The sequence below is a fragment of the Lichenostomus cassidix genome, chromosome 15 (genome assembly GCF_008360975.1).
Source record: "Lichenostomus cassidix isolate B80296 chromosome 15, HeHo_3.0, whole genome shotgun sequence".
Classification (NCBI taxonomy): Eukaryota; Metazoa; Chordata; class Aves; order Passeriformes; family Meliphagidae; genus Lichenostomus; species Lichenostomus cassidix.
In genome coordinates, this window is record NC_139496.1 from 7,681,924 (window position 1) to 7,698,393 (window position 16,470).

Consider the following 16,470-nt stretch of genomic DNA (forward strand, 5'->3'; position numbering starts at 1 on the left):
TGCAAGAGATTTGACCATTTGAATGCTGTTGACCAGATAAAGTTTGACCTTTTACCACATCAGTTTTTAAATAGCTTTCTCAGAATTGTTTTTAACAAACAGTCTAAAATGGCTTCAGGCTGTTGAAGGAGAAGTAAGAGCCATTTACTGCACTGCACAACACCCACTGCAAACTTGCACGTAGAACTTGATTTCTCCTATTCAAATTCTGCCCTACCCTGACTTGCTTTGTTGAGGCCAGGATTCAAGCTGAAGCAGCATGACTAGCCTGGGTATTAAAATTGCTTAAGTATATGTGGTAGAGAAATGTGTTGTTATTTTCTCACAGTATTTTCATCATATAAATTATTGAAAGACAGACTGATGTCTCCTGCACAAGCTCTCTTGTTGACAACACTGCAGGCAGCGTGGTGGCTTCACACTGCCAAGCTCCACCACCTGTGGCTCTGTTTCTTAGCCAGAGTTCATGACTGCAATCTGTTGTGTTTCAGAGCTCTACCCTGATTTCTCCTTCTCTTAAAAACCTTTCAGTTCTGTGTTGAAATTTATCACTTTGTTGTTTTCTCATTCCCCCATGTAAATTGAGTGCTGTGGTATCCGAGAGAGCTGGAATTGAGAGCGAGTTGGTATCACTGACCCTGCTGTTTGGCAAAAAAGTAGATATAAAGGAAGTTGCTATAAAAAACATTCTTTGCTTTGCAAATAACAGCTGAATAGGGCTGTCTGTAATAGCTGTGTTTAGCAATAGAAAATAGCATTTCCAAAGGCTCACTCCGAATGTCCTAGGAAACAGATGGGGTACCTGTGTTTGGTAGTGAAATACAACATGATAAGTGGAAAATATGAATGAGGTATGTTTACAGATTATTTGTATGATCACATTTTTCCTTATGGATACATAAAGGACAATCCTGCATCTGGTTAGATTTTACCAGAATAGCAATTGACCTCAAACTTGGCTCCTTGCTCTTAATACATATAATTAAAAACAAAACAAGAAAACATTTTCTCTTTTCAGAGGAGGCAGAATTGCATAATATTTATTTTTCTGTTCTTGGTGTTAGCATTGTTCCAACACGAATCATAATCCTTCCCTGTTATCTTTTCTGCTAAGCACCATCTCATCATTTAGCTTTGAATTTAGTAGTAGTTATTTATGTGCTATTTACTTGTTAAAAAGGACAGCTTTTTTTTATTTTTTAAACTAAAAAAAGTAAAATCACAACTTTAGTTGTTAATAATACTGTCTTAGCTCCATGATGTGCTTGTCTTTGTAAAGGAATCCACAGTGCTTCCTACACGTAGTCCATATACAGAGATTGCTTTTTCCTCTGTTGAAATGCAGATGTCCTGGGGTGGAGCATGGCAGTTTTTCATCAGCATATGGCCATATTATCCAGCCAGTCAGGGCAGGAGGTAAAGAGTAATACCATATCCTGGTGTGCAAGATACATTCCCAAAGCTGGAATGGAGTTATTCAGGCGGAAGAAGTAATGTATTTTAGTTTAATATCTTGCTGCTGGTGACAGAAATAGATGTGACATTATTCATATGATACCCATGCTAGATACTAGCATTCCTAGTATGACTGGGATTTTTAGACTATAGCTCTTTACACTAAAGTTTAAATTTCCATTTCTTAGCTTTGTGATCTTGCTACAAACTCAAGTCAAGCTTACCATCTTCTACAGTGCAGGTCTTATATTTTTCCAAGTTTCTCTTTCCTTACAGTTTATCATTATTTCCGATAATTTTTCTCCCAACTGTACTGGTTCATATATCTTTTAAATGGAATATGCCATTGTGTGTTGTCTGTGTTTCTCATAACTTTAAACCCACTTACATTCTTTACCTTGAAAGATGATCAGCTCAGCCTAACTCAGCCTCCCTTGAAAATGTCGTGAATGTGCTCCCAGCTGGCAGACAACTCGAGTAATGTAAGATTAATTAGTTGCACTTAATGGGTAAGGTAGGATGTAAAGCACTTGGAGATCTGTGGGGAGTGGGTATCTGGAATGGAAAAGCTGCTATTGTTAACACTGGTTTGCAGTGTTCTTACCTTCCTTTTCTGCTTGCCATTCCGGTACATTGCTGTTCAAAATTTCAATTTGCAATTAGTTTCAAGGTAGGATTGAGTACAGCCTTTGCAATAATATTGCCTTAGACCTCAATTCAGAACTAGGTGATTCTTCCAGTCCTATGTTTTACAGGTTTTCAGCTAGTATACAGTCTAAATATTTAACCTAATTTGAAATGATTTTCCAAGCAAATTGTTGGGAGATTGAGTGCTAGATCTCAATGTCTGCTGTCAAATCTTTTAGACAAAATCTGGTCAACAGTCTGGTAGAAATTACCATTAATTCATGTGAATGGAAATTCCATGTGTGTTTCAATCCTATATTATACAAATTATTCTTTGTGTAATGATGTGGAACTTAATGGCAAGCACATAAATATATGTCATCTGGGTTCCCTCATGTAAGAACAGGCAGGCTGAAGCAAAGGCCTGCCCCAGCTCAAGGTGGAGAGAGGAGCAGGGACAGGTAGTGCTTTGCTGGATACAGTGGTGGACTTCCCATCCCAGCAAGTGTGAGAGGTCCTGAGGAGAGCAAAGGAAGAATGCTGAAATATCCATCTTTCACATCCCATTTGATAGGAAGTATTCAGAGGAGTGAAGAGCAATTTCCCCTTTAGCACTCTGTCAATTTGTCATCCTTCACTGTGGCTCTGTTCACAAACAAGAGACAAACTTAAGTTTGTGAGGATGCAGCAGAAATTATTCCTGCTCTGGAAAGCCTTGGAAGCTATTGCTGAGCTGCGTGCTGGCAGGGGGTTTAATGAGAAGTGTGGCTGTGCTCAGTGGCAGTGCTGCAGGTGAAGCAGAGGCGCATGTGGGGGGTTCCTCTTTGCCAGAGGAATTGCAATAAAGCCCCAGCCCTGCTGAGCCAGGTTAGGGCACAGTGCTCTGGTGCCAGCCTGCAGAGAGCCTTCCCTGGCAGGTGCAGGCTAAGAAATGCATCTTCTTTGCACTGCAGAAATGGATGGGGGAAGAAAAAGAAACACCAAGTTTTATTACCAAGTCTGGTTAAATGCTAACAGGTTTGGTGCTGTTACAGCCTCATACTGTTATGTCCTTCCTTACGTCAGTTTTATTGTTTCTATATAACCTAATCAGCTATGGACAGGACATGGCTCCCCACAAGCTGTTAAACACCACTGACATTTGTGGCAGGAAGCACAGCTAATGAGCAGAGCTGGAGGTAGCTGAGCTGCACACTGTTAATTGATATTTCACTCCTCAGCTATTCCTTGCTTGCTCTTTGTGTGACAGAAGGTCAGAGCAGATTTCCTCTTGGTTGTGGGTGAGGTCTCTGTGAGGGAGAGCCCTGCACCAATGGATGTGCAGAATAGCAGGTGAAGAAGTGGGACAGGATTGGCATATGAGGGTAACAGTCCTGAGGATAATTAGGGATGCAGTATGGCCAACCAAATGGTAAGAGAGAAATCAGGACTCAAATCACACAGTCTAAACCTGCTGGTTTTAACCTGCTTCTTGGGGGGTCGTGTGTAGGTTTAACAGAGTTCAAGCAGTTTCCCTAAGCAGGTAAAGCCAGAAAATGACAGGAGAAGAAGTGTAATAAAACTTGGGATTTATTGTTTTCACAGCTCAGCTTTCAGGAAAACATTAAATACGAGATTTTTAATAGTGATGATAGTTAGCAACCCTTTGAAGTCCATATCTGTGCTAGTAATTTGCTAAACTAAAGTTTATGGTATGTACCCTTAATAAGAAAAACCCTGAGACTGCCAGCCATGATGTTTTGAATACATATTTTTAAACATGCTAAGACAAACAAAAGTAGGCCATGGTTCATCTTCCTTTCTGGTTTCTGTGCACTTACACAGAACTTATTTCTTTAGGTCTTTGGGCCCCAGGCTTTAATCTTAACAGGATTGGGAACATCCCCATGAGTCCAGCCTTTCTCTGAGCAGGAGAGGCAATTAATTCATTAGATCTCGAGGCTTTGACAATGTGAATACATCTGTGTGCCTGTCCCTGCAGCATCTTGTTTGGACTGCTCTGATTCTGTGCCCAGGAACTGTCATGGATGCAATGAGAGGAGCTTGGCAGGCTAATTAACAGTGTTTATATAGTTTTCTTCCTGAAGTGATATGTCTAAAGACTGTGCAAACTTACAAAATTTTCATAGTCTTGCCTTAAAAAAAACGTGTATCTCATTTTGTAGGACTTGGTACCATCAGTAAGGAAATAGTTTGTGTCTTCTGCAGCATAGGTTGGACTGGTCAGATGTGTTTCTGCTCTTGGGGGTGGTAGAAGCAAATGATGTCTTGTGTTTGACTTAATATTCACTGCAGTACTTTCACAGTATGCTAATTCCAATTCACTCTAATTCTAATGAAAATAATTCTAATTTAACTTCTCTTACTATGTTATGATGCTGTGTCTTAGAGGGAGAAATAAACACGTCCTAGGGTGTCCTGTACAATAATATGATACTCAGATTTCAATTTGAGGAACCATTTTTGAGGGGTTATTCCACTGACAGAGGGAAGCCTGTTTTGGAGTAGGTGTGTGTGTTGTCCCCCTTCTCACTGTGTGGTGAGACTCTCGCTTTGCATGATAAGGAGTACAAGGGACAACACTGTAAACCAAAACTTTGTCAAGGTTTCCATTGGAACAGATGGCCCACCTGGGTGTAAGGCTCAAGGACATGATGAAGGACCTTGTACAGAGAACCTGGGTCTCAGTTCTGGGGTTTGAAGTTGTCTCAGCTCTCCCAGAGGGCAGGTGGACAGCTGGTCTGCAAGGAGAGGGAGCTGCCCTGTGGCCTCTGCTGTTCTTCACATGGTATTGGATGCATTGCCAAAGGGGAGGCTGGTGGTGATTTGGAGAGCCCTGAGAACACCCCTGCCAGGAAAGGGACTGTAAACATTTTGCTGGAGTTGCTCAATGCCTGTGATTAGCCTGATTAAACCACACAGATGTTTGAATGAACTGTGGCTGTGAAACAGTGTGAACTAACCTGATTTGTGGTACCCTGAGCACAAGCCCCTGGGTTTTGTAAGGCACTGGCAGTTGTGATGCCCTTTATTTATTTTTAAACAATCAATAAATCAATAAATGAAGAAGCTTTATTTAGAGGAACATCTTGAAGGTGTTTTCTCTTTCATTTTTGCTGCTGCCTTCCCTCCTGCCCATGAAAAATTAGTTTCAGGAGTCAGTCTTGCCCTTCAGCTTCACCATGAACTGCAGATGTGGATTGCTATAAATCCATTTATCTCTATTAATATTAATACACAGGTATTTTTTCCCTTTCCTGAAAGGGTAAGCAGTTCTTCCTTCCTTCACCCTTTGAGGTAGTAAATTTATGTGCAGAGCAATGATTGCTGTCTTGGCAAGCTGCAGCTCATGATTGCTGAAAAGTTTGGGAGTGAAAATGTCTTGTGAAAACACATGGAGCTCTTTCTCCAGACTTTCTCCATGCATCTTGTTGACTGTCAGAAAGCAAGGCTCAAAATCATCTCTATTCACACATATATAAATATGTATGTAAGGTAATAAATAATAAATACACCTGAGTGCTTGTGCCAGAGGAAACAAAAATGGCTAAAAAATGGATCCCAATTTCATATCTCTTAGCAGTTTTATTTAAAGATTGTTTCTAAAGCAAGATCTTAAAGATATAATTTTTTGGCAGATTTTTTGTCTCAGCAAAGATCTATTGGAGGAGTATAGTGGGACAGGAAACAATAGAAAATTATTATCTGGTGGTTAGGAAAGGGGACAGCAGAAAGCCAGGAGCTCACATTAAGGTGCAGAATCACACAGCTTGATTTCATAAATGTGTTTTGGTTTTACTACCAGCAATGAAACTAAAAATGCACTCTCTTGTGGAAGCATACCATTTCAGGGATGAATGAAAGGCATAATTAGATCATTTTATAAATTATAGAGCTACCAGCTCTGCTTGTATTAAGCATTACTTCTGGCAGAGATTAAATTGTCGAACATTTTATCAACAGTAGTGGTCTGAGAAGCTCTGTTAAATAATATATATTACACTATTCATGTTAGGTCGTAGTTCTTTCCATAATATGCTGCGTTATTTTTGTCCTGAACTAGAAACTATTGCATATTATTCTGTTACTTTGGTATTTTAAAGTTTGAATTGTTTTCTGTGAGATAGACTTTCCATAAGTGACTAGGTGTCCTGGGCTGATGTTTTGACCTTTCTGTGCTGCAGAGGAGCTTGAGGAGAAAATCTTGAAGTCATTGTAAGAAGAGGATTAAAGACTATTTAATAATAGCATAAAGTAACCGAGATCACCAGTAGGCATTCCTTGTCTCACTCTCTCTAACAAAAGGTCAAAGTGCTGCAGAAAGTTGCCTAGAGATAGTATAAAGAATCACAGTTAATGGACTTGTGTGTTTTTGCTGTTTTCCTCCAGTGGTCACTAAATTGAGTTTTCATAATAGCATTTTTGTTGCTTTTTTGTTTTTACTTTATTTTTAAACATAGTTCTGTAAGCTCTACTAAGAAAAAAAACCCAACTGTCAAAACAGTTCTTACTGCAGAGACTTGCTCTGAGGTTTTATTTGTGTTTTGAAATGCATTGCAAAAGTTCACAGAGCATGTGCAAATCAGGCACAGGGTTATAAATAGCAGGAGATAGCTGATGTGCATTTGCATAGGTCTTAAACCAAAACTCAGAACAAAGGAAAGAACCAGGGGATTACACTGTTCTTTCTTCTCACTAGCATAGGGTAGACTTGGCTGAATTCTGTTAGTAACTTCTGTAAGGCCATATATGTGTAATATTATGTTGGAACTGAGTTCTAGATCCCTAAGGAGTCTGCTGTGAACAGGCTCATTGCTGATGTTGGTTGGAGTTGATTGCTGTGTATTTTTTTCATCTTTCTGTGGTTTGGGGAATATGGAAGTTACTCTGTCTCTCTCTGTTTATTTATTATGGTGGTGTCTGCCCTTTGCACTAGTCTGTTGCATGGAATACGTGCCTGCCAAGGTCTCTGATTTTAGTTTTTTTAATTATTATTATTTTCAGGATCCAACAAACCTGGATAAGTTCAACGTCTCAAACTTCTTTCATGTTAAGAACAACATAAAAGTAATTGATCCAGGTAAGGATGAATTGATGGTAGGCTGAGAAAACACCAACCCAAATATGCAAGATCTAAAGATGATGTTATGGAATTGACTCTGTTTTCTGGAAGGACATCTCTCAGTGGTTATTTTATTATGCTCATATCTGGGTTTGAGGTGGGTTTTTTTTAATAATGTACTGGTCTGCAGGCAAGCATCTCTTTCTATTTACCTGGTCAGAATAAGTGGGTTTTATCTCAGAGATGGAATATCTAATATCCAGCAAATAATAGGCATACTAAGACAGAGGACAAGTGCAACTTTTAAGAAGTAAAATATTAAATTAAAATATTAATTAAATCAAATTCCACAATCCAGTCTGGCAACCTCCTCCCCCTGCTATCACATTGAAGATCTGATCCTGGGATTTTTGCATCACAGACCTGGCCATTCACTGAGGAGACAAAGGACAGAAATTTATGTTGTACCCAACTGGATTTTGTCTTTATTGTTCTATAAAAGTTTTACAAGGCTTGAATGGACTTAGATAATTTCTAGTGGTTTCAAATAAATTTTCATGATAGTTGGTTTTATTTTTTTTCCTTGTGCATCATATTGGCATTTATTGCCATAAATATTGCCATAACCATTTTGGGTTACATTCTCTTTAGTGTTATGCATTGTTGTTTGTCACTATGTCTGTAGGAATAAATATACTTGCTAGACCTTTTTATCTAAAAAAAAAAAAAGTAGAATTAATATCTGGAAAGTTTTTGTGTAATTAGATTTGTAATAAACTGAAGGATAACGAAGTATAATGTTTCTTTTAACACTGAGTGATTTAACTTTGTCTTGCCTAGATGAAGAAAAAGCAAAATTAGATCCATCTTACTATTTGAAAAATACAAATACCGAGACCCGAGAGACTTTATTGGAGCTTTATAAGGAATTCAAAGGTGATGATATTTTAGCAGCTACTATGAAGGCTCCTGAAAAGAAGAAAGTGGATAAGCTGAATGCAGTAAGTTGACTTAATTTGTAGTTTGGTACTGATTGACTTCTTCAAGAATGGTAATAGTTGTTTTTCATCTTAGAGGACGTATTGCAGTGTAAACAAACACTGCTCCTTCTGTTTTCTCTCACACAGAAATTTGTCATAGATGAAAATATGAGAATCATATCAGGATTCCTTAGACATGCATAGTATGTGTCAGCAAGTTTCTATTTGTTAAATCATTGCAAATGAACCTAAACATTTGAGAACCGGAGCACAATAAGAAGGAGGAGTCCTTATGATGTGGTTATGTATATGTTGGCAGAACCTTTTTCCCAGGTTGTAATCTCTCACTTTGAGTTTGTTTATCATTGCTTCCTGCAGTTATTGGCAGACAGAGCACACCTTAAGGGCAGTGCCAGTGAATCATTTCTGGTGTGGGCAAATACATAAATCATCCACAGCTGCTCCTCCATTATTTTCCACTGGAATGCAGGGGTTTAGTGGACTATTTTAAAGGATGTTCTTCCAGGTGCATGTTCATGGTTGTCAGGAGAAACAATTCATCTGTATCTAGATTTCCTACATCAAAGGCTGTTTGAAATGGGCAAGACAGGGTATTCTTCTGTCCTTTAATAATTGTGGGATGTGTGTGCCCACTTGCTTTGATTACACTTTCATGTAAACTAACAGCAGTGCAACATACAGCTTCTAATGAGAGGGTTTAGGGACAGATTAGGGAATATATGTGACCATGGAGTAGGATCAGAGATGCCCCTTTTCTGGGACATTGTGGTGTTAAAATTAAAAAAAAAAAAAAAAAGTAAGGAGGGAAAAAAAGAGATCAGAGACAAGGATGAGCTCTACATATGTTGGGCAGTCAGATTGTCATCTTATGATGTGGATGGGCAGAGCTGTAAACTCGCTTAGGATGCAGTGAAACCTTATGGAATGAGCATTGACCTGGCCTGGACGCTTTACGGGCATTTCCCTGGAACTGCTAAACATGTCCCTGGGTTTATTAGATCTTTGTAATTTACTACAAAATCCATGTGTGACGTTAACATTTCCTTCCTGCAGAAGAATTACAGAGCTCAGAATAGGATTGGGAACCATGGGATGGTGCCTCTGTACGCAGCAGTGCTGGGAGGGGGCTGGTTTGCTCTCCCCCACAATATCTCTGTGCTTCACTGGATTTTCTTTCCACTCACTCAGCAGCACTGGAGGCTTAGAAGTGTTCCTTGCCTGTTTCCACCCATGGACACACAAACAAATTCTCATAATAGAATCTTTGCACAGTGATGTATTAAACAGTAGTGGGAGCATTAAGCCCCTTTGGCTCAGTGCATGAGCAGCCTTAACTACAGTTTCATCAGAGGAATGTGGGCAACAGATGGAGAATTATCACTGCACTGGATATTTGTTTCCTTCAGTAGGAGCTAGAGCAGAAAGTCTGCCTTGAAAAGGATGACATTTGTGTGTTTCTAATGCTTATATGGTATCTTTGGTAGATAAATTCTAAGATCTAATGTCTTTTTCTCTCACTTTTTCCTCTGCAAACAGGCTCACTATTCCACTGGAACTGTAAGTGCTTCCTTCACCTCCACTGCAATGGTGCCTGAAACTACCCATGAAGCAGGTACCAGAACTACCTACCCACAAGCTGTTTATTTACTTCCCAGTTTTAAAGTGTCCTCCTTAGCACACATACATTTAGGGGGACTGAAGGAATGCATTGGTAATTGGTCAGCACTGATGCCATGGAAATGTATTCCCTGACCAGATATATCCTTACTTTCCAGTGTGCTTATTCTGAAAATTATGGAGCAATTATGATCTCGCTTTGGCTTTGAATGACAGTTGCTTATTTTGAACTGAAATTAATGGGACATTTTCTATACCCAGGGACAACAAATTGAGATAGCCCCTTATCTAATTTAGGAATGAAGTATAATCTCTCCTCAAATACCATACAAAATCTTGCCCACCTTTTTGGCCTACCCTGGGTATTCGTTAGAATGACAGTTAATTTTGTGGTGTTAACTTTTAGTTTACTGCTCTTCAAGGTTACACAAAAATGCATTTTAATACAATAAAATTTTCCTTTTATTCTCCAGCCTAAAAACAAGTGTATAAGATTTATTTAGCATGGATATTTATTAAATAGCTAAGTCATTAGTATTTCCAGTTGTAGAAGTAGGTCTGTCTTGGGCACTAAGGCAAAGATTGAACACACTGCTGAAACTATGTTTACCAAATTCAGTTCCTTTACTTGGTAGGTTACAGTGATTTGCAGGTGACTGAGTATAGAAATATCTGACTAAGTGGATATTCCCATTTTGACAAAGTGGGAATGGAAGCATCCTAGATTGATCCTTTGTTTTGACTTACCAGTAATGTCTCCAGTAACAGCTTCATTTGTTTTCAGGACTGGGTAGGTCTCTGTATGTCAGCAGTTTGTGGTTGACTGATGACTACCTGCTTGGTTTCCAGGATTGACAAGAAACAGTTTGGTTTCAAAGTAACATTTATGGTTGGTAGACATTACTTGAAAATTATAGTTTGCAATACTGAATACTTCTGGGATTTAAAATATAGATTATTTGGTTGGTTCTCAAAGAGTTGGTGGTTAACTGTAATGGAAAGTGTTTTGCACAGAGATTAATGCAAGGTTATCATAGATGAATTGCAGAGTAGGATCCCTCAAGAGCCAGTACCCCAGGAGAAGAGGTCACACTGTAGAATCTATGGATTGTTTACTGGTGATTTCTAAAGATTGGTGAGTACGCTTAGAGACCTAATTATTGTCTTTTGCTTTGCTATAGCTGCTATTGAAGAAGATGTTGTGAGATACCAGTATGTGAAGAAGAAGGGATATGTGCGACTTCACACTAATAAAGGAGACCTGAACTTGGAGCTGCACTGTGATATGGTACTGTGCCCCATGAGATGAATCTTGATAGATAACAACCAGAATTGAAGCTGGAAGTGGAAATGTCCAAAGAAAGGAATAATGTATAGTTGCAGTAGGTGCAGATAGATAACCAGCTTTTGGTTGTTTTGGTGTATTTTCATACATACACAAAACTGTGTAGTTAAATCTCTTTAATTTTATATATAATACTACCATATGAATGAATACTCTTTGTGAGTGGTCCCAGCATTTTAGTGGACTGCCTAGAATATGCCAAGGTACCTGTTTAGAGCTTCAAAGGGTCAGGGTTAATGACCCAAACAATGACAAGGAAGGCAGAGAGAAAAGAGAAGGCAGAGCATAGTGAGGAAGGAATAATCCAAGGTTACACAGCAGATTACTGACAGAACCACGAAAGGAACCTCAGTGGAACCAAGAGCAATCTGTCAGTCTGAGTACGTGTAGTTAAGATCTCCAGAAACGGTTAGATTTCTTTCTAAAGCATGAGCTTTATAGAACAAACATAAATGAAAAACGTAGAATATGTTTTTTACTTCCTGTTTTCTCAGTTCCTAAAGTTCAAGTTTTCAAACAGCTTCCCTTTGCCATTAAGAGTAGCTAGTTTTAAAAAACAACAGTCTAGAGGTTTTTTATAGTCTATACAATCTGATTCTAGGGGAAATCAGTGACTCTTGAAATAATAAACATGGCAAGACTTATGATAGATGAATGAGTTGTGGCGACAGTGATGTGTCAGACGTCACTGCTTGGGTAGTGTGTTTGCTTATTTATTTGTACAGCCACTTCTATAAAAGGAAAAAAGTTTTCAAACCTTCAATTGTCTATTGATATTTTTGTCTCAGGATATTGTAGGGGCTGAAGGTTGATATTTTAAAAAGTTGAAGGATGTGAATAGGGGTTTAAATGGTAAAACTTCTGTTTCCTGTGAGCCTCACAAAGTTTAAGGGCAGTGATGCTGGGTAGGATGTGGAGAGGCCTGGTGTGAAATCCAGGTGTACTGGGGAGAATGCAGCCATTTTTGCCTGCTAGAAAGAAAAAGAAGCAGACAGCATAAGCCTTCTGGCTTTCCCTTCTCTTCCTTTCTCTCACACGAGTAAGAAGCAAGATATGTGTAAACATCTCAAGCTGATCTATGCAAACAGCATGAGAATCTCCACAGCAGCGTATTGTGTTAGTAATTCTGTAGGTCTCTGTCATCCCTACAGGTGTTTTCCATGCTCTTAAATAGTAACACTGTAATAAGGCAAAAAGCAGAGGATGTTAGTACAGCAATATTTAGGGGAAACGGCAGAACGAGCAGATTGCATTGAATCATTTGTTTTGCCATATGTTCTCAAACTGGCTCCTGGCTAAAGCAGGCTGACTGCAGCTATTCTTATCAGCGTGGGCTTTTTGGCCACATGTGTGACCAGTGTCACTCAGTCCTGAGGACCAAGTCTCAATTGCTCATTATAAACTTCCTGTATGATATCCATTGTGCTTCATTGTTTTTTTTCCAGATGAATTCCTATTCATCTCCCTTTCACACACAAAGCTTCTTCATGTACACAGTGGAAGTGTGTGCTGTTTTACACAACCAGACATGCATGAGCACTGGCCTCCAGCCATCTGTTCCCTTGTGTCGATTAAATCTGTGTGAATTAAGCAGACCTTTGGCACTGCAGAGGGGAAAAGATATATATTTAGAATAAATAGGAAAAACTTGCTGCTTTAGGGAGGTTTTCACAACTTCCACCTTAGGTCATCATCCTAGGTCTGTGAAATCAGTTCTTTCCGGGAGGCACTTGTTTTTGTCCCTTTACTAAATAAGGAGTTTGTGCTTCTAACTTTGGTTTTCCTGAATCACACTGAGGTTAGCTCAGTGCAGGCAGAGCAAACATCTTACAAACATACAGCACATACATTGGTCACAAACATGTACACGAAACAGCTGCAAGGAATCTCTTGAGACTGCAAAGACAAACATAGAAAATGGGGAAGTGCCAAAATCTAAGCATTGTTAAACACTTCCAGTTCACCCTGCTTGTGAATATGCATGGAAATAGTCTTAATTAATCATATGCTAGGTTTTTATCAGCTTTTCTGCCTTATCCAGTGCCCAGGCTGGGCCAGTCCTGGGAGCTAATTGGAGCTGGTTTATATACAGAATTGGAGTTTCCTGTGAAAGTGTAGAATGTGTGTAAGGTCCTTGAGTGCAGCCAGGGGGAACAAGAGTGTACCATGGTTCTCACCCAAATTAATGTGCACAGGGTTTATTTTTTTAATTGCGGAGGGATATCCTGTACTCTGGTTATTATAGCAGCCACCCTGGCAGTGATCATATTTGCACAGTACTGAAAATACATGATTGTGAAATGCTTAAGGAAGTTTGGGGATGAAGTTGCTATATAAATATGTCAGATAAATACCTGTGTCCGGAGGTAGGACTTGCAACATTTAAATTACATTTTAAAATAGTCTTATGGTTTAGATTTCAATACATACTTTGAGGTGAAGTCTCCTCACTAAAATAAAGAGGAGCAAGTGGCATACTTGCTGTCTTAGATGGTATGTCTACTGAGTCTTCAGTTGGATTTTCATGCCTCTGGTCTGTTTTTAAGCAAAATATTCTTGGAGTTGTGCTGTCAGCACTCTGCACAGCTTCTGAAATCTGCCCAGTGACTGTTGTCTTCAGTACTGTCCTTGGTTTCTCACTCCAAGGGAGAGCCCTTCACAGCTCTGTTGTCTTCTTTCTTTCCCATTTTTTGTGAGCTATTTGGCAGTGTGAATTGTTTGTAGTTCAGTCTATATGTACATGTGGAAACCTTTGTTTAAAAATAAATATAGAGTTCTTCATATACTAGTACTTTAAGGTGCCAGTCAATAAGATTGATAGTGATGAAATTCTTCCTAGCACCAAAAACCTAATCAAGAAATGTTTTGTATTGATCCAGGGCAGGAAATCAGTGTTGCAGTGTGATTGAAGTCATCAGTTACTTTGTGACAGGATTCAGAAAGAGCATGAAATAGGACTAGGATCCAGATATTTTCAGTGTTTGAAATCGCTTGTTCAGAGCACCAGAAAACTTCACTTAGGTTCCGGAAGGATGATGTGTAGTTTAAGTCATTGACCTGAAAAAAAGCAATAAAAAGACTTTGGAAGATAAGCTGGATTTTTTTTCCCACCCTTTTGAATTTGTGCCTCAGATGAGCAAAGGTGCAGCACTCTTGGGATCATAGCAGTGTGCCTACTGCTTGTTTTTGGTCATTTGTTTTTCTCCCAATCTTCCTGTTCAGATACAGTATGTTCCTCCTGCTGAGGACTAATCAGATGGCCATTTGTAGGGACATTTTCCAGGAAGCTGAGTTCAGCTGCGCATAAGCAACATTTGTTGTATATACACTAATTGGATAAAAATTTACAAAAATTCTACTTGCCAGAAGTAATTCTGGCAAGTACAGAAGATTTAACAGCATCCAACAAGTGTTATTTTTTCGGTTCTAGTCTTATGCATGTCAAACACGTACATTCTGAAGAAATAACTGATGAAAGGCAATGAATATCACTGAATTTCTTGTATTTTATTTTCTGTGATTTTTCATCCGACACTCCACAAATGCTCTTTGAGGTTTTAGGGCCTGGCAAACTCTGCTTAATGATGATGTCTTGGCATAGCTTTCTGAAGAAGCCGTTACTCTACAAGCATTGATGTTTTAATCTTTTGTGGCCCTCTGACCTGTTAAATATGCCTGTGATCTATAAATGTGTAATCCAGCCCCTATTCTTTGAAATCATCTGTCCTTTTGTGTGAGGGACTGTTCTGAAGATCAGAAGCCTGTAAACTTCTTTTCCATTTCCAGTGGCAAAGAAGTGAGTTACTGAAAAAACCCTTGACCTCCTGGCATGATGAGGTTCTCCAGTCTTCCTGGGTCTCTCATTTTCTTTCTGATTTAAACCTCCATTCTACTTGCTTTCTGTCAGCATCATACTGGCACTGTCTGGGAAATAACTGGCTGATGTTTTACCAATATCTGCTCACTTGGTAATATGATTGTAGGGTTGAAATACAGTAGTCTTGGCATGGTTGTGATGGCTTATTTCATTTTTTAAAAATCAAAATAGGCCATTATAGGAAGAGCTGCAACTCTCAACTTTGAGAATTCTCGTCAACAGAAGCTAAGAACAAACAAAGCTGTGCTCTTCCAGTAGAAGAAGAGCTAGTTAAAAATGTTTGTTGGAGAGAATGTTGTTACTTGTTACTGTGCTTTTGCCTCAAAGTGCTACAATAGCAGACAGATCTTTGTGGTCGATGGCTCTGCACAGCCATCTTGATGAACAGGTCACTTCTAGGTTGTTTAAAGTGACTGGTAGCTGATATTTTAATAGTTTTAACTTTAGGGGCATAACGCCCTGTCCTGGTTTAACCCCAGTAAGCAGCTAAGCTCCACACAGGTACTCACTCACTCCCCCCCAGTGGGATGGGGAAGAGGATCAAAAAAGGGGAAAATTTGTGGGCTGAGGTAAAGGCAGTTTAACAAGTAAAGCAAAAGCTGCGCACAAACAAGCAGAGCAAAGTAAAGAATTAATTCACCACTTCCCAAGGGCAGGCAGGTGTTCAGCCATCCCCAGGAAAGCTGGGCTCCATCACCATAATGTTTACTTGGGAAGACAAACATAATTCCTTCGAATGTCCCCCCTTCCTCTTTATTCCCACAGCTTTATGTGCTAAGCCACCTTGTCATGAACCTGTCCCTGCTGCCCTGGGCTGTCTGTGTGTTTTCCTGGCAGCCTTTGGCACTGAGTAATTGGTGGGAAGGCATTTAGCACATTTGGACCCTTTCTGCCTTCCCAGCTGCCCTGGCAAGCTGGATCTGGGAAGGGAATTGAATGTTGTTGGACTGTGCCCCTTGATTTTTGACATTTGCAGACGTGAGGTGCAGACATCCCATACCAGCTGTGTCTGCCTCTTAATGATCCCAAACGCAAGGATGAGGTGGGTGGTTTGGAGTTACACAGCTGCTGCACTTCATCTTCCTCTGACGTGTTTCTTGTTTGTACCTTGGCTGCTCTGATGAGAGCAGGGTGACCTTGGAAGGTTGACAGCTACCAGAGCTTCTCTGTCTAGCACAGAAGTTGTTACAGGTTGCATCTTCTGAAAAGGTGAAATTTATGTGCAGGCAGCTGCAGATAGATGAAATTCCAAGGAACTGCCATGGGACCTGTGTTACTCCAAGTTTCCAGCTGCTGGAGGTTGCTTGAGCAATAAAGTTGCATCCTTATTTAGACTGTGCCTGCTTGTGCTCTGTCCTGCTTACCAGTCCATCCTCATCAGCACCCAGCCCTGCACTGTGCTGTCCCACAAGCTCCTTGACCCTTGTGTGATGACAAATTTGAAGGTGGCAGTGGGATGGGAAGAGGATTATTTCCTTTTTTACCT

The 16,470-nt window shown here is 39.7% G+C and overlaps 1 protein-coding gene across 1 annotated transcript in view; it reads left to right on the forward strand.

Annotated features, from left to right (window-relative positions):
* The window catches only part of PPIL2 (peptidylprolyl isomerase like 2), a 67,211-nt gene that overhangs the window by 20,181 nt on the left and 30,560 nt on the right, over positions 1-16,470 (forward strand). Inside the window, exons 9-12 of the mRNA XM_085075843.1 lie at positions 7,087-7,162; positions 7,985-8,145; positions 9,682-9,757; positions 10,944-11,050. Of these exons, the coding sequence (XP_084931969.1) occupies positions 7,087-7,162; positions 7,985-8,145; positions 9,682-9,757; positions 10,944-11,050 (420 nt within the window). The remainder of the gene's footprint in view (positions 1-7,086; positions 7,163-7,984; positions 8,146-9,681; positions 9,758-10,943; positions 11,051-16,470) is intronic.